This window comes from Osmerus eperlanus, chromosome 8, assembly GCF_963692335.1.
Source record: "Osmerus eperlanus chromosome 8, fOsmEpe2.1, whole genome shotgun sequence".
Lineage (NCBI taxonomy): Eukaryota > Metazoa > Chordata > Actinopteri > Osmeriformes > Osmeridae > Osmerus > Osmerus eperlanus.
Window position 1 is genome coordinate 13760562 of NC_085025.1, and position 17789 is coordinate 13778350.

At 45.1% G+C, this 17789-nt stretch overlaps 1 protein-coding gene across 2 annotated transcripts; it reads right to left on the reverse strand.

Annotated features, from left to right (window-relative positions):
- Positions 1-3537: 3537 nt before the first annotated feature.
- Positions 3538-8508, reverse strand: vgll2a (vestigial-like family member 2a). Of its 2 annotated transcripts, none has more exons than XM_062468425.1 (4): positions 8168-8508; positions 6390-6660; positions 5085-5549; positions 3538-4610 (listed from the first exon to the last, which is right to left on the reverse strand). In XM_062468425.1, the coding sequence occupies exons 1-4, from the start codon at positions 8252-8254 to the stop codon at positions 4570-4572; spliced, it is 864 nt and encodes a 287-aa protein (XP_062324409.1). In that variant the 5' UTR covers positions 8255-8508; the 3' UTR covers positions 3538-4569. The 2 variants fall into 2 exon arrangements, with proteins under 2 accessions (XP_062324409.1, XP_062324408.1); XM_062468424.1 differs by having other exon boundaries at positions 3538-4870; positions 8168-8507.
- Between the last annotated feature and the right edge of the window lie 9281 nt (positions 8509-17789).

Consider the following 17789-nt stretch of genomic DNA (forward strand, 5'->3'; position numbering starts at 1 on the left):
CTTCATTGCCCCGGCCCTCCGGTACCTTCTCCCCCATTGTCCTCCCGTCCTTCAGATCTCCGCCCGGCAACAAGCCGGACCAGCCCTCCCTGTCACCCATCCATCTCCCTGGGCTTTCACAGCCTTTACATCTCCTGTTACTTCCTCTGTGGTGTCCCTGACTTCGCTTGGAAACGCTGTCTGTGTATGTGTGTGTGTGTGTGTCGTCCACTGTCCGGAGGAAGCGTAGCAAAGCCACTTAGAAATGTGTGGAATCCTGTGAACACAGGTAAAGGATTGGGTCTCTATTGTGCCGAGTGTTCCAGCCGGGTTGATCTGCCGACAGAAATGACGAGAGGAGGGAACCCGATATCCTCACTTAACATCTCCACTCTGCAGGCCTCATATAATAGATCAACTCTGCAGGTATGGAGGTGGGCTGGAAAAGAGTAAAAGTGGACCGGGCAGACACCACCAGACTCTCCCAGACACCCTGTCCCACTGACAGATGTTCAGTCCTGGCTATTTGTTCTAACCTGGCGTCTGTGCTTCAGAACATCAGTGTATAGATGAAGCTCTACCTGGGACAAGGGAGATGCTAACATTACAGTTCTCCTATATTGGCCCAAATGGGTGAACTGTTTTTTTTCGCTTCCCTCTGGAAAATGTGTGTCAAACACAAGTGTCTGTATCCCTTCCCCGCAACGTTTTCCATCTGTGAAGCGCATTGTGTTGCCTCCTGATATGAAATCCTGGTATAACTCAAGTTTGATTGATTAGTTGATAATATACTTCTACCTCTTGTAGTCTTTTGTTTCAGCTTCTCTCAGGGCTCATAGCAAGCGTTTCCTTTGCTATTATGTCGACCAATGTGAAAAATGCCGGTGGCGCTGGTGTGAGAATCGCCAACCATGTGAGTGATCTGCATGTCATGTCCAGCTGCCTCAACGCCCAGACATTAACATGGCTGGAAGTAGATAGGAGAGTATGACAAAAGAACAGACGGGCGAAAAAGAAAAAGAGACAGAGACAGAGACAGAGACAGAGACAGAGAGAGAGAGAGAGAGAGAGAGAGAGAGAGAGAGAGAGAGAGAGAGAGAGAGAGAGAGAGAGAGAGAGAGAGAGAGAGAGAGAGAGAGAGAGAGAGAGAGAGAAAGCAAGGGAAGGAGGAAGGGACAGCGCAAGGCTGTCTCTCTCAGTGCCACAGACACAGAGACAGCAGGTGGACGAGCCAGCAAGGTCAGCCAGCAACAGACAAACACACCAACAAACCCAGCAACCGCAAAGGCCATCGTGCCATGGAGCTAGGCAGTCAGGTGTTTACAACCCCACATGTACCTCCCGGGGGTAGCTGACTAGCCAGCCACGCACCTTGTTGACTGGCCGGCATGTTTCAGCAGCATGTTGTAATTCTGGAAACCCTGGTGGAGCTGGACGAGGGACGCTAAGTGGCCACAAACAGGCAGTTGTTAACTTGGGAGGAGCGGTGTGGAAGTGCTTGCATTTGAGGCCAGCTATTAAAGGGGAATAATGCTATGGTCGCTCTGCTCGATTTTAGACTTCCCAGAGGTCAAAAGTAGCTAGGAAATCCACCATGGCTCCATGGTGTGTGTTTGCAGTTGTAGGCGTGCTTATGGGGTGTTGGCTGGGTGGAGCAGGGATGATGGCGAGCTTGATTGGTCATGGCTTGAAGGTCACTCCAGCAGACAACTGCCAGGATGGGTGTGTGTGTGTGTGTGTGTGAGGGGGTGTGTTTGAGGGTAGGAGGAGTCATGCAACAGCTCAAACATATTGCATAAGATAAGTGGAGTGAAATAAATCACAATTCTTCACAGTGAGGATGGCTTTGAAGTGGAGAAAGCCCGCTTGTGAAGGAACGTCATCAAGAAGGAGTCAGAGCCTCATTCTAGAAACTTCTAGTAGTCAGTCAGTAGAACTCGAGCTAGGATACCATAGAAGTGGCTTCAGTGTACTGTCACAAGAATGTCATAGCTAAATTGTCGTTCTTTTACTATTCTTGCTTATAAAATATCAGATATAGAGAAAATACCACACTGCTTTGTGTCCCTGAATTCCAGCTCGGGAGGTAAAATCCTTATATGTCCCCCCTCTAACAGCAAAACCTTTTAATTAAGGCCAACAAACACCTTCTGACCGACCTCAGCCCTCTGTTGAACACATCAATTAACCTAAACACATTTGTTGGATTTAGAGCTGAATGAAATCTCTCCATGGTTGATACTAAAAAGGCTTCCATGAAAAGAGTCCTTTGTTTCTGCTCCCCTCCCTCACCCCCTGTTACCCCCCCCTACACACACATGGTCTCTTCCTCCACTCTTTTCCCATCCTTCATCACTCCAGTCAGAAGCTGATATTAATCTACAGCTGTCCAGAGCTCAAGTGATGCACACACACATGCACACGCACACAACCACACACACAAAAACACAAGGCTATCTGAGAAAGAGAACATATGGCAGCATGACACTTTCCTTCTTTTGTTTGACTTTTGTTGTGGTTTTCTCTCCTTTTTTGTCCCCCCTTTCCCTTTGCTCCCCCGCTCCCTCTCCCCACCTCTACAGCCCTCAAAGACGACCCATTCTCTCTCCTCTCCTACACTGTCCTCTTCTCTCCTACCCATCTCTCCTCAATGTGAGCCACAGCTCAGACTTAACACTGCACAGTTGTCTTCATTGTCGTCTTTTACCAACAAGTGGGATTAAAGGTGCAACGGTACACACACACACACGAAAAGGTCACGTCTTAAAACATTAGTAGTTCTTTAACCGCTTGAGATAGTGAATGCTTTAAGTTCACGGCCGTTCGTGCCGTGTAGTGGAGACAGAGTCAACCTGAGCCAACGATGAATGGAAATGAGTGCAGTCGATTCAACCCCATTCAGTCTCCACTAAACCCACGTCTTTCTGCAGCCGACAACACCCAGCCCAGGAGCAGCTGTGGTGGTACAGGCAGAGGGTATGGTGGAACAGGAATGAGGTTCTCTTTAGTTTCAATTTGTCAAGTTGAAATATTTCAATTAAGTCAATTCCTAAGTTTAACGTGGCCTGACATTGTATTTTAATGCTAGATGTAACACTTGACCATGTATAGATCATGACTATATGACCGTGTCAACAAGTTGGGCACAGTTTGGGAGACCTGAAATAAGTGTTTACTTTCTTAATATTTGCGACAACGCTGAAATACTATGCTTTTTCCTGCCAACCCAGTATTTAATAAACATGCTCAGTGCAATAGAAAATGTAGGAGGAACCCATGTCAATAAGAATATTACACCAGATATCTTTGAGGGAGACAAATTATGTGAAACAATTCAAACACGTATTCCTTTTGTTTTTGGGAGAGAAAGACAATCTAAATCAATTGGAAGGGGTGTGTTTTATAGAACACTACCTCCTGAATTGACTGAATCGAAATGGTACTGAGCCTGTCCATGAGTTATCGTTTGTTGTCGATTAAGACACACGGAATCCAGCTGGACATCTGAGTAACAGACGAAGGCACACACATTTACAACACATTTATACCGGGACTGTATCAAGAGAAAAGTCAATATATTAATATATTCACATACATATACATATACAGTACATACTATATCAAGGCTGAGAGACAGGGGGAGGTGGAAAGGGGGATGGGGGGCGACTTCCTACAGAGATTCATCATTTTACATTTTCAGTGGGGTGACAACAAAAGTCAGAGATCTCTCACACACACACATCCACTTGTTCACCACACACACACACACACACACGCACACACACACACACACACACACACACATGCTCTGACACAACACACGTACAGTATGTATCACAGTTCACTGCTGTTTCCCTGATCTCAAGTCCCAGCATTTGTTCAACCTCAGACAGCCTCCACGTCTTACACAGGCTGCTTTTATGAAACACAGAGCTCTTGGTCAAGCCCTCTGCGGTGTGCGTGTCGGTGTGTGTGGGTGGGTGTGTGTGTTTGTATGTGTGTGTGTCCGCGTGTGTGTGTGCCCATTGAGTTGAGGTTAACAGTTGCTGCTGACAGCTGTTTTGGGAGCCGTATAGATGGAGTCAAGTGGCTTCAAATAGCTGCTTCTGGCCTCGGTCACGTCAGAAACGCTCCTTTCTCCCTGTCCGTCCTCTGCCTTCTCTAGAAAACGCTCGACGGCCCCGGCCCCAGGCCCCGTCGAGCGCGTTCGTCAGTCTACGAAAGGTGTTACGGAAAAATCGAACCAGTTTCGTACTTTCACCGTGAAAAAAATGATTTCCTTGAGTAAAAATCTTTTTTTGGAGTTCTCGCTGGAGTTGAAGGGGAGTTCAACACAGTTCAAAGGGGGGGCAGGACCGTCTGACAGCAACACACCACTGAGTGTCCAGCTGTCGGCTGCCTGGTCAGGCCCCGGCAAAACCTCCGTCCCTCGACGCTCCTCGCTTGGCTGCGTCTCCAAACAAGAAACCAGTCTATGCCGTCTTCCATTCTCTCTCTTTGTCTCTTTCTCTTCAGCAGAGTCCCCCTTCTCTCTCCCTCTCTCTCTCTCTCTCTTTCTCTCCGGGCTGTGGATGAGAGCAGTGCGTGTTCTCAGCTCAGGAGGCTCCTGCCACAGTGGCTGTAGCGACGAGCTGCAAGTCAGACCACAACCTGTTACAGTAAAGCACTGTCTGTCTCTCGGTCTTCCTGCAAGTCTACAAGCCAGTCTGTGTGTCTGCCTGTCTGTCAGTCAGTCAGTCTGTATCTCAGCCAGTGGCCACGCATGACAGAACACAACAGCCGCTAGTAAGCATGGTAGAGAGAGCGAGAGAGAGAGAGAAAAAAGGAGGGAGGACAGTGGCAGACTTCTAAAACCAGTATAGGTCCTTGCTTTTATCTTGGGCCTGAAGACCTGAGAGGGAGAGGAAACAGGCAAAAACAGAGAAGAAGAAGAGAAGCGGAAGATTAGAAAGAGGGAAACAAACGTCTCTAACTGTCGAGGCAGACAGGGAGCTGAAGCAGAACAGGAAGGATCTGTGTATTTTCCTACTAGCAGTGAGGGTGAGACAGATGTAGAGAGAGCTAAACTGATCCTAGACCAGCTCCTGGGGTCGGCTTGTTGTTACCTGCGTCCACATTCAGACCCATCTCCGGCCCCGCCGCTGCGAAGGCCCCGGTCCAGGTGGCCCCTGCCTCGCTCTTCCCCAGGTCGCATGGCGACGCGCTGGCCGCCGGGCCGGGCGCGGGGGGCAGGCGGTGAGGCCGTACGGAGGGCACCAGCAGTGAGCTGTAGCGGGGGTCAAAGGGCGTGCCGTAGACCTCGTGCATGCCTGACCTCGGGTAGGTGGAACTCTGGGTGGCGATGGTGCCCCCTAGCGAGTAGGGGTGGTGGTGGTGGTGGTGGTGCGAGGGGTGCCAGGAGTCGGGAGAGGGCTGGTGGAGGTGGCTGTGTAGGGAGGCAGAGGAGTAGGGGTCCCCGTGGAAGGGCAGCTCTGAGTGGGGGGGTCCCAGGGGGGAGGACAGGCTGGGCTGGTAGGCACTGTTCCAGAAGGAGGGGGGGAAACTTCTCTGGCTCATGGGGAAGGAGCCATCTGTGGAGGAATTGAAACATCATACTGTCATTAAATCATCATCGCATTATCGATTCATTAAATCATCATCGCATTATCAAATCATTAAATCAGGCACGGCCATTTGTCAGACTTCCCCTTCGAAATCCTTTCTCCCAGAGGATATGGAAAACGTGATATCCATGGGTAACTTTTTTAGATGATTACAAGCGATGTAGCTTGTGTGACTAAACAACTGACTATCACTGAAAGTCACAGAATACAGTAAAATTTGTAGAATAACTTCTTGTTATATGTCTCATTGTCATGTATAACTCACGTTTCAGACACCTCTGCCACTAACTGAATTAAAGTGACATTACAACGTGGATTCAATTGTTAAATGCATGTCGTATGGAGTGGCAAGAAATTAAAGAGAAGAAACCAGAAAGCTAAGTTTTTCCAGGAACGGAGGACTGTTAATGCAACACACATTATCAATGTTGTCAACTGTCAGTTATGATTGGCTTGATTGGTTTTGTTGCTGTTTTCGTGCGGGCGAGAAAAACCGACAGCCAAAATCAACAGAAAGTCGAACATAGTAATTTGTTGAGCTTTTGATAGACCCTAAATAAAACAACATATAGGCTACGTAAAATTTGTCTGCAGTAAATAATCCCAAATAAAACTCATTTTTAAAAGCGTGTTTTACATTTAAAAGCATTTAGCGAAAGCATAAAACACACATTTATATTTGCCTACTCTTCAATTACTTGACATATTGTGCAGTGTTGTGCATGTTTATCCCTGCTGTCTGGGTGTGTTCCAGTGAGATTGAGTTTGGTCCTCTCCCCCCAAAATCTGTGATAATAATGATCGTACCTCGTGCAGTCTTGGTGGCAGAACCGGGCGCGTAGCTGCTGGGCTGGCTGAGCGCGCGGCTGAAGTGCTCATCGACTACCGAACTGATGTCACCGTGGAAGTACGTGAATAAGACGCATCTCGAGCTCAGGTACTCAGCCTCGGGCGGGTGCTCCTTTTCACGCGCGCAGTCCTCTTCCTTAATCGACGTTTGCCCAGGGAGGTTAGAGAACGAGCTGCTCGCGCTGACACTCTCTTGAGCCTCTTGCATTTTGGAGTAAAATGCCAGTTTCTGAAAAGAAAAAGAAAATCGGTAAATGAAAATGAAACAAAAAGCTTGTCCCAATTATGTAGCATACGTTTAATAACAAAATGCTAAATTACCTATTTTAGTTTGAACCTGTGCATTTCTATGCACAGCCATATATTGTGGCATCATTCCCCTTAAATGTCAATTATTTAAGAAATATCGTGATTGATTTACACGAAAATATAAATAAAAGCACTATAGCCTAGTCGGGTAAAAAAAAAAAAAACTTTCAGACGATTAGCAATAGGCTACCCACTTGAAGGATTATTGTAAAATGTAATGTTTATGTTTTGGTCTATACAGAGGTAGGCTTATGTATTTATTATTTCCAAGTCAAAGTCTACACAATTTAAATATACATCCTATTGATGTTTATTTATTTTTTACAATGAAGAAGTGAATAGCGACAGTCTCCCTGGTTCGGCATACAAACCGGTTAAACAGAAACGTTCGCACTATGTGAAATATGAAAGTCCGCTCTGTGTTCAAACGTATATGTACGTCTGGATATTGACTGCGAGAGGTTTTAAGAAAGTGGCAAACCCTTTAAGAGGGCCTTAACACAGTCCACAGTAGGCCTATCTGGGCCCCGTGTTTGTTCGGACACACAGACAAGCTGTACAACTGACTGGCCGGCCTGGAATAACACATTGCACTCCCCTAGAAGCAAGTCATTTAAAGGATTTAAAACGACATGTCGCCCAGATTACTGAGTTATTAGTTATGTAATAAGTTAGCTATCGTAGGCTTACTATAAGAATATATGCGCAAGTCATAATCATATTGAATTAAAATAGTTGAAAAATAAATAATAGCTGTTTAATAAGTTTCACAAAGTTCAACAAAGTTGTGAAACTTGAAATGGTTATTGTTATCCATGTTATTTCCCGAATAGTCTCGTTTAAAGATATAGGCTAGGCCTACTACAATTGTAATTTCTTCCATTCAGATTTGACATTTAAACATTTAGATAGGATATATCTTATCTAAATGTTTAAATAGGTTATAGCCTAATGATCTCAACATTAGTTATTTTTGCTAACGAACCATTTGCTCGGCTATGGCGGTGACAAAGAAACATAAAAATAAAACAATATTTTGTGGCAGTCGATGTAACTAATAAGATAGCTTACGTTAGGCTACGTTTTTATAACGTTTGAAAACCAAGGACGTAAAAGGGATAGGCTATTAATGAAGATATAATTACCTAAAACTGTTTAGAGGATTTCATTCTCAAAAAGAAACATTTGTATGAAGTTGTGAATTGTTCTGGAACTTTGTATCCTAATTGACACATCTCACGACTAAAATATATGGTTGACTATACTGCAAGTACGATATGACTCGGTCTATAGGAATGTTTCACGTGAATCGCGTACACTATTTAGACCAGTTAGCCCAATAATAGGGTTATTTGCACACACAGGTCAAACTTAACGTAACTCACAACTATTACTTAATGAAGTGGCCATGCAGTCTCGTAGCCTACCTGATGGTGATAGGGGCTATATGCAGCGGCGAAGTATGGCTGAGGCGGAGGACCATATACTTGATACATAACATCCAAACAGCTCATGGCGAAACCTGCGGAATCTCACGAAAAATAACTTGACGGAGGAAACAGACGATTCATTGGAAACGATCGATGTCTTCAAATGCGTTGGTGTTCAATCTTTTTTCAATCTACAAATGCAGCGAGTGAATGTTCTATTTTCTCAGCAGCTGCCGGTGCGCGTCCTCTCCTTGGTCTTTACGCACCGTCAGTGCGCCAGCGAACGCGGAGTGGACTGAAGTGAAGACATGAAAGATTTTGACGTCTCTGGACATAGACTGTAGTCGACCAATGAGCCGCTCTGCTGCTTCGCTCACCTCATCTAAAGAACCGCGGTGATTTCAACACTGTCATGCGATGCCTACGTATCTACAGCGGACGCTTGCCAAACTGTATGCATAGATGATGTGCCAGGTTAGGGATAGGGTTGCCTGAATTTAGCCTACATGGTCATGTTGCTCTTGCATCAGCTTTTTAATTCTTATGATCTAATTTCACAACAACGTTTTACAACAAACAAACTGAATAGACCAATAATCTGTAACCTCTTTATCCTCCTTTGAGCACAATGAGTCTCCAGAGTATAAAGCCGGTGGGGTAACTGGGTGAGAGATGAGCTGTTAATTGAGTCTGTAAACAGATCAAACCAGCCAATGAGAGGAATGTGGAGATACGGAGTGCCACAATCCCACAGTGGCCTGCCAGATTCCCTTTGTCGCAGGTCAAATAGTTCGGTCACAATCTCTGGTTAAAGGTCTCTACCTCTACAACGTGTAACGACCAACACCCAGACACCTGTTGGCAAGCCCAGGACACAGCGGGGGCAGTAAAACAAGAAAACAGTCAAATAGGAAAAAAATATATAGTGGCGAGCAACGATAGGTTAGGCATAATGGGAATGGTGAAGAGATCGGTTTTGTTGGTAGGAAGAAGCAGGGAGAGGTGAAATAGTGTCCACATACCTAAAAGTTGCTGCCCTGCCAACATATGTCTGTCACTCATATGATCTGTTTCTAATTTAGCATCTGACCAAGCACGCCTTGCTTTTTATTCCATAAACATAGTCACCCAGTGTCATACCGTCTATGATTACATTTAGTTTGGCGAAGTTAAAATGAATGATTGGTCCAGTCAGTGTCTTCACCACCATCGGAATGTCAATAGCCTGTTTACCATGTCACCACTGAAACGTTTTTTGATCATTCATGTGTTTATATCTCATCCAGATGATAAATCGTTTTCTTTCTCTAATAGCCCATAGACATGGCAAGAGTGTGTGCAACCATATACACATGGTTAGTGTCTGATATAGCTTTACCATCTAAATAGGGTCACAGTCTCAAATCTCAAAACATTTATTTGATGATCCTAATCAGCAAGTTTCAAAATAAGAGCTCCTGTGTGCATATGTACCAACTTGTGATGTCATGGTTTGACCATTTTGTAACTTCACAACTATTTTTCGTTGTTCTTCCGTAAACCTAATTCATAGAGCATCTGTACATAGACTGCTGGTCAGATAATCAGATGTACGGGGTCAGATGGCTGAGCGGTTAGGGAATCGGGCTATTAATCAGAAGGTTGCCGGTTTGATTCCCGGCGTGCAAAATTACACTGTGTCCTTGCGCAAGGCACTTCACCCTACTTCCCTCGGGGAATGTCCCTGTACTTACTGTAAGTCGCTCTGGATAAGAGCGTCTGCTAAATGACTAAATGTAAATGTACAGTTCACAAGAAGATTTAGTGTTAACTTGGGCCAAAAAGGTCACATTCCAAATGTTGTAATGAGTGGAAGGCCAACCCTCCTGTCACACGGCTTCACCCTGGCCTCTTACTCAACACTTCATAACCAGTACCACGTCGCACAAGACTCAGAGAAAACAACCAACGCTGGTAGCACAGGCATGGAAATCCTCTACGGTTCAAGTTGAACTTTATTGTCATTAGTGTCAAATTACTTTGAAAAACATGTGCTCTGGTTCTCTCTGCCTTAACACAAAGGACACCTTTGACCCCCCCCCCACACACACACACACCTCCCCAAAAACGATCTACACCGGCCACACTAGTCACTTTGACTTTGTAGCAGTCTGCTGTCCTGAGCAGTCAAGTTGCCAAACCACACTGTGATGCAGCCAAACAGAACACTCTCAGTGAAGCAGCAAAGTTCATGAGGGCCTTAGTACTCATGCCAAAACTCCTGAGATTCCTCAGAATACAGTGAATGCTGAACCTTTTTGAGGATGCATAGACGCATGTGTATACCAAAAAACACATAACCATCAACAATTTCAACGGATGACCCGTTGATGGAAATGGGAATGTGTTTTTCTCTGATCTTTCTGAAGTCAACAATGATTTATTTTGTCTTCTGGACATTGAGAGGTTGTTGTCACAGCACCATATGGATCGATCTTCCACATTCCTCCTATAGGGCTCCTCGTCACTGTCGCTTATTGGTCCAATCACTGTTGTGTCATCTGTACATATGAAAGATGCTAATGTTTGTCATTGGCCACGAGAAATATTATCTGGCACCACAGCGGTGAGTTGACAGACTATAGAGGTCTGAGACAGCAATCCTGAGGCGCCCTGGTGCCTCTGTAAGATCTAATATGAATGAGAGGGTTTAACCTACTCTCACAGTCTGGGGCCGGCCTGTCAGGAAATCAAACAGTCAGTTACACATAGAGTTGCCCAGACCCAGACCTCTGTATTTCAACACCAGTTTGGATGGTTCAAACAGAGCTGTAATCAATAAACAGTATTCGGTCCTTGGTGTTTTTCCTTTCAAGGTGTACTAAAGCAGTGTGCAGCGTGAGATAGCTTCATCTACAGATCTATTGGAACAGTAGGCCAAGTGTAATAGGTCAAGGGTAGCAGGAATGTTACATTTCATGTATGACATGTAGTTCAGGCATACATTTCCAGGCATTTAATAATAACAGAAGTCAAGGCACCAGGGGTCTCATTTATAAAACTGTGCGTAGGATTCTTACTTAAAGTGTACGTACGCAAAAAAGCACTTAAAATGGCGTATGCACACAAACATTCAGATTTATAAAACCGTGCGTACACACACCTACATTTACATTTAGTCATTTAGCAGACGCTCTTATCCAGAGCGACTTACAAGTAAGTACAGGGACATTCCCCCGAGACAAGCAGGGTGAAGTGCCCAACGTGTCCTTAGGGAGTCAGGTGGCTGAGCGGTGAGGGAGTCGGGCTAGTAATCCGAAGGTTGCCAGTTCGATTCCCGGTCATGCCAACTGACGTTGTGTCCTTGGGCAAGGCACTTCACCCTACTTGCCTCGGGGGAATGTCCCTGTACTTACTGTAAGTCGCTCTGGATAAGAGCGTCTGCTAAATGAGTAAATGTAAATGTAAACGTCAGTTGGCATGACAGGGAATCGAACTGGCAACCTTCGGATTACTAGCCCGATTCCCTCGCCACCTGACACCTGTACGCAATGTTCCCTTTATAAATCACAGATTACCCACAAGTGTGCGTACGTGAATCAGCATTGTACCCCGCCCTGAACACAACCATTTTTAACCATAAATAGTCAATGCAAAGCACCTCATGAATGCTAATCTAGTATCTCATCATGACCCTGGCATGCGATTGTTCCATAGCGCATGACAACTTCTCAGACACTATTAACCTATTGGTGGAACCCGAAAACTCCGAAAATTTGGCGGCCGGTAGATCACCAATTAAAAAAAACTGTGCGAGTGGCGTCAACTGTGCCAGTGATACCGCGAGTCGAGGTACAATTTGAAAACAAATCGTTTTGTTATGAACAGTAATCTATTAAAGTCTGTCGGGACCTTAACGACTGTATTTCCAGTTTTTGACATATGATGATATATGCACAGTATTAAATAAATATATTTCGTTATACACTGTATTCTGCAGTTATTTAAAGGTAGGATATGTGATGTTATCTGCATTCCATGCAGTCGGGCATTTCCCCCTCCTGCACTCCGGTAGTGGACATTATGATGGTGAGACAGCGTTGAATTTTGATTTAAAATTTTAGTTGATTGTACAAGGTATTTATGGAACAATTATCACTCTGTACAAGCTAAAATAATACTGCTGGATTAAATCTTCATGATAATTATGAAATCGAGTGAAAAAAACGTTTCTGAGGAAAACAAAATGCATAAATATCCTTCTTCCCACATTTACTTTCTGCAGTATGACAACAGTACGGTCATCTGCGTCGCCAATTCCAAATGTTTCCAAAATGTGCGTAGGCCTACGGGAGGGTCAGCGTTTGCGTGGAGGACCGCACATTCTCCCGTCAAGTTAGTTTTTTATAAATCATAACTTTTGCGTGGAAAGTGGCGTATACGCACATTTTCAGCCCCGTTTTGTGCGTACTCAAGCTTTATAAATGAGACCCCAGATCGTTTATCAATAAGGCAAGAGTGGTGGTTTCCTTTCAACACAGTGGAACCCCAAACAATGCCAGGGACATGTGAAACCTGAGGTACCCAAGTGTAACATGTTTTGAGGACATGAGATGGGATGTCGTCTGTCCCGGTAGCTTCACAAGCCTCAACCCAATAAGCCTCTGCCACCTGTCGATTAGCTTCATTGGTTGGGCACTGTGCTGCTGTGACTGGATTCACATTTCAAAGCTTCAAAGCGGACATAATGGACAAGTTCGTCTGGGAGAGAGGCAGAGGTGTTGGTGGCCACACTGGGCATAGATTTGTGGCCCATCATTGCCTGCAGCCCCCTCCACATGCACCGTCAGTCAGTCACTGGAGTCATTTTCCAGGTTGGCCTTATATTGTCTATTAGCGCCTTTGATGGCTCTCCCTAAGTCATACCTGGATTTATAGGATACTGAAGCAGAGGTATAGATACCCTGCCAAAGGGCACTGGTAACATACATAGATACCCCACTATAGGACACTGGTAACAAGCATATACCCCACTAAAGGACACTGGTAACAAGCATAGATACCCCACCACAAGAGACTGGCAGCACAGCATGTTTTCATAAAGTGGTGTACTGTACAGAACCTGACACTGCAGAGAAGGCACTACTTTATGGAATTGGAAAGTCAAGTTAGAAGGTTGTATTGTATGGTGAAAAACAGTAATGTTTCCACAGCTTGTTGACCTTGTGACTGGTTCACTGTAGACTCAGACAGCCTCAGCAATATCTTCTATGCGATCTTACTGTTGTTCTGAAGTTTGCAGACAGAGAATGAATCTTTTAAAAAGCAGTTTTTCTGTATTTATTGTTAAATTATTTTTATTGACTTACCGATGCAAGTCATACAGTGTACAATTGAAGTAAAAAAATAAATAAAAATCTTCGATTTTTCTTTTCTTTAACAAACATCCCTACTCAATTCACACCACATGCCCTTACCTTGAAAGTCCATAACGATACAAGTTCAAAACACAATGACAGTAATTCCATATGTTGTCAGAAAAATAAAGCACATTGTAAAATAGAAAAGGTCTTTTAAATGAATAGCCTTAAGTAACAGTGCATGCGATTGAATACAGATATTGAAAGGTGACACAATATTCCTCTCCTATGCAAGAAGGAGTGTTCGAAGGCTGTTAAAACAATCTGTCAAGCCATGCCATTTTATAGACAAGGTATACTAAGCCCATCCATCCATCCATCATCTGCCGCTTTTCCGGGGGTCGGGTCGAGGGGGCAGCAACCTAAGCAGGGAGGCCCAGACTTCCCTCTCCCCGGCCACTTCCACCAGCTCTTCCTGGTGGACCCCGAGGCGTTCCCAGGCCAGCCGAGAGACATAGTCCCTCCAGCGTGTCCTGGGTCTTCCCCGGGGCATCTTCCCAGTGAGCTCTGAGAGCTACTGAGCCCCTGTGAGTGAATTTTATCTTCTCAAGTTTACAAAAAATTTGAGGACTTTGATCGCTCTCCTGCCAATGTCCCTGGCCAGGACCCAGGTGAGGGGCTGCTGTTGATGTAGCTGACCACGTTTCCTGGTAGCCATTGGAGAAAGGACAGCAGGATGGGATTCATGCAGAGCCAGAATGTCTTCAGCGGACACTTCCTGCATGTGTTTTCTAGCAAAAGGCTGATGCATGCACAGGATGTTGACAAATGAATCCTCTGAAACGTCACATCGCAGAAGTAATTGGTAAGTTTTGAGCCCAATTCAGCCATGATAACTTTGTTATAGAAACAGTCTGTGCATCCAGTGTCATAAGACCTCATGTAATTGTGAAGTTACAGACTTTTGGGCAGAATCTATAGACATTTGTAATTTGGGGGGGTGCATGTGAAAAATATGGAAAATGGGCATGAACAAAGTGTCTGACTTGAAAATACCATAAATGGTCATTTCCAGACAGGATATGTTATGAAAACACATTATGAAGCACTTCATACAAATTCTCAAGTTCATTCACTCAAATGAATGTTTTTAATCATTTTAATAATAGCAATTGTATTAAGGATCAACTAAAGCTCTGTCTACTTCCTCTGTCCACTTCTTATTACTTCTTGATTTCTCTCTCTCTCCTCCCCATTTCACTGACACAACCTGAGTTCAATTCGATTTTAGTGAGGTTTTTGTGTCGAGTGGAGCCTTGGTGAAGAACATTACATCGGACTGTTGGAGTTGTGTCCAACGGGATTCTATTCAAGCCCCTGACGTTGTAAGCAGTGTAAGGGGCTGTTTTTGAAGTAAAAGTCCAACTATTTCTGACATCTCTGAACTGCTCCTACTGGAATTAAAAAAACATATTCATACCACATAATGTAAAGCCTTGATTTTCCTCCTTTTTCACTCCCTCTCTCTCCCTCCCTGTCTTTGGCGCTCCCTCGCTCTCCCTCCCTCCTCTGCATCTCTCCCCTCTCTTTCACGCTCTTCCTCATAGAAAAATGAACCGAAACCACAAGGTCTGACACGGAGAAAGGATTGGAAGAAAGTGTTCCTCTCTATGTTCGTGAATATCTGGCAGACGATGTCTTAAGGTGGCATAAGGCTTTCATAGGCTTTCATAAAGAATCTCGTCCTGAACGTTCTTTATTAACTTCTTAGACTCCAAACACACGGGTTCCATCCAAACGCTCTCTAATACTGGAGCCACAAATGTCAAACACCATTATCTCCCTTCCAAGTTTATAGAAAGTATTATTTTTCTTCAAGGACTAATAGGTGTTGTATATAATGTATCGCAATGGTGTGAGGCATTCTTGCAGACTGTAGATCTAATTATCTCTTTCAGTCTCTCTCTCTCACATATACACAATCAGATGTGCTGTTTGGCATCTGCAGACTCGGTCATGTCTGCAGAGACAGGTGGACCTGAACTGGAGGAACCACCACACTAATCAGACCAAAATGTGATCATTGAATACACCTGAAATGGTCATAGTCTCACCTCATCATCTCCCACTCTACTCCATATCTGTGTCACTTTTCTATTGAGTGTTTTTTTTTTTAACTGAAAGTATATTATTAATTGCCGTGGCGCGAGGGTTTCTTGCAAATTGTAGATTTAAATTTCTCCTCTTCCTCCTCCTTTGTACAGTTCCAATTTGTTTTTCTATTGTAGTACTTCAAGGTTTTTTTTATAGATGGAGATGCCACTGGTGAGTAACAAACCTCAGAGAATGTTTCCTTGAACCTACAAGGACTGTTATTTTTGTTAAACCACTTAATGCATCGATAATTATTTCAACCAGTGGCAGCACAAATGGGTATTGAACTGTCCAAAAGAATGAAGGCACCACTCTCCAATCCTCAGGATCCTGTTAAACGCATTTTAACCGTTCACGAATACGATTTGTCATTGTTTGTCTTTGAGGAAACAATCCCATAGTTCAATGCCGGATCTTTCTCCGCCACCATTACGGAACTACAACACAAACTAGCGCACGACAGCCACTCCCTCTGTTCGCTGATTGGCCGGTAGAAAATTAACCGGAGACATCTGACTTACCGGTACTTACCTCATGGCCAGACCTAGTACAGAAGCAAAATCTAAATTGAGCGGAAGTACGTAGGAGAGCAGAGCCAGGCTAACTTGTCTCTTCAAGAGAGTACATTTTCAATAAAGTACTTCAGTCCGGGTTAAAGGCTTATCTTATAAACCATATTGGCTTTATTATCTAGATGATATGACAAGTTGGGGGGATGACATACATTCATTTCACAGTATGAATTGAAATTGCTCATGTTTTGCATTGCATGCAATGTTTTGGATTGGTTATCTGAAATCAAACCCACTTTTCAAACCCACTTTCCACTCGGCTATAGGCTACCTGCTGCAGACTCGCCCAAGATCCTGCCGTCCTCCTCATTCCGTTTCCTCAGCGCGTCTCTTCACTTCCCACCCTCCGTCTCGTTTACGTTTCACCTTCCGTGCCTCTACCTGCAGCCGTCGCACACGGACAAGGGGCCCCTCCACAACCCATCCACTACCTGCTGCCCTTGTCCACCCCCCCCCCCGTCCCCCCCGTCCTCTTCTCCCACCTCCTCTCATGACCTTCTATTCTAAGTTGCCTGGAGACTGCCTGGAACTGTGCGGCACACCGGGCCTTTGTGTTCTCCTGTATCTGCGAGGTCTTTTGTCTGCCTCCCCCAGACGCACATAAACCCAGGCAGGGCTGCTGGCTTCTTTTCTGCCATTACGCTGAGAGACAGCCCTGCTCTGCTTGGGGTGGATGGCCTCCTTGAAGCTTCGTTGATTGAGATGTTCCACTGTTCCATTGTTCTGGGGCCCCCTCTCCCCCCCCCCCCTTCTACTATTCAACACAAGACTCTGACCTTGGGGTAGCGGGAACTACTTTTTCTTCAAACATGGTCAAAGTCTCATAATTCACAACAGTCAGGTGTGTATTTGTGTGTGTGTGTGTGAACGTGTGTCGTGAGTGTGCTTCGGCATACATTTTGATTTACATTTAGTCGACAAATGGATCTGAGAGAGCTCATCGAACCAGATGGAGCTCCTGTGTGTCTCGTGTGCGTCCCACCCCGCACACCGTCACGGTGTTTTGATTGTTTCGCCACGTCCAGTTTGCTGTTTGCTCCTGAATGGGAGGGACACGCAGCCTGACATGCTGATGTGTGTGCCGTTAACGAGCCAATCTAGGTGTCGCGTCTGGGTGAAGGGGGGGGGGGGACGGACGACTGAGGGGCGAGGAGCTTTTCATCACTAGGCACCGCGTCCCGCTCCTCCCCTCTCCTCCCCTCTCCGCCCCATGCTCCACGCTCACCTAAAGGCAGTAGCATTATATGAGCATTCAATTAAAGTCTTTGGAGATGGCAAAAAATGCACCGCATCAAAGAAGAAAGAGATAGAGAGAGGAGGGAAACGAAGAAAGAGGAGGAAGGGGGGGGGTTGGAGGACAGTCTTTTTCTCTCCAGCTGGACAGTGAAAGAGCCCCAAAAACGATTCTTAATGAGGCCAGATATGACGATGTGTTTAATTAGCGAGGGGGCTGAGAGGGGGACATCGAGAACTCGAGGTAGGAGGAAACAAAAGCGCCCGCTTATCCCTCTAAAGCAGACAGGCTAAAATGTGAGAAATGTTTTTCAAATGCCG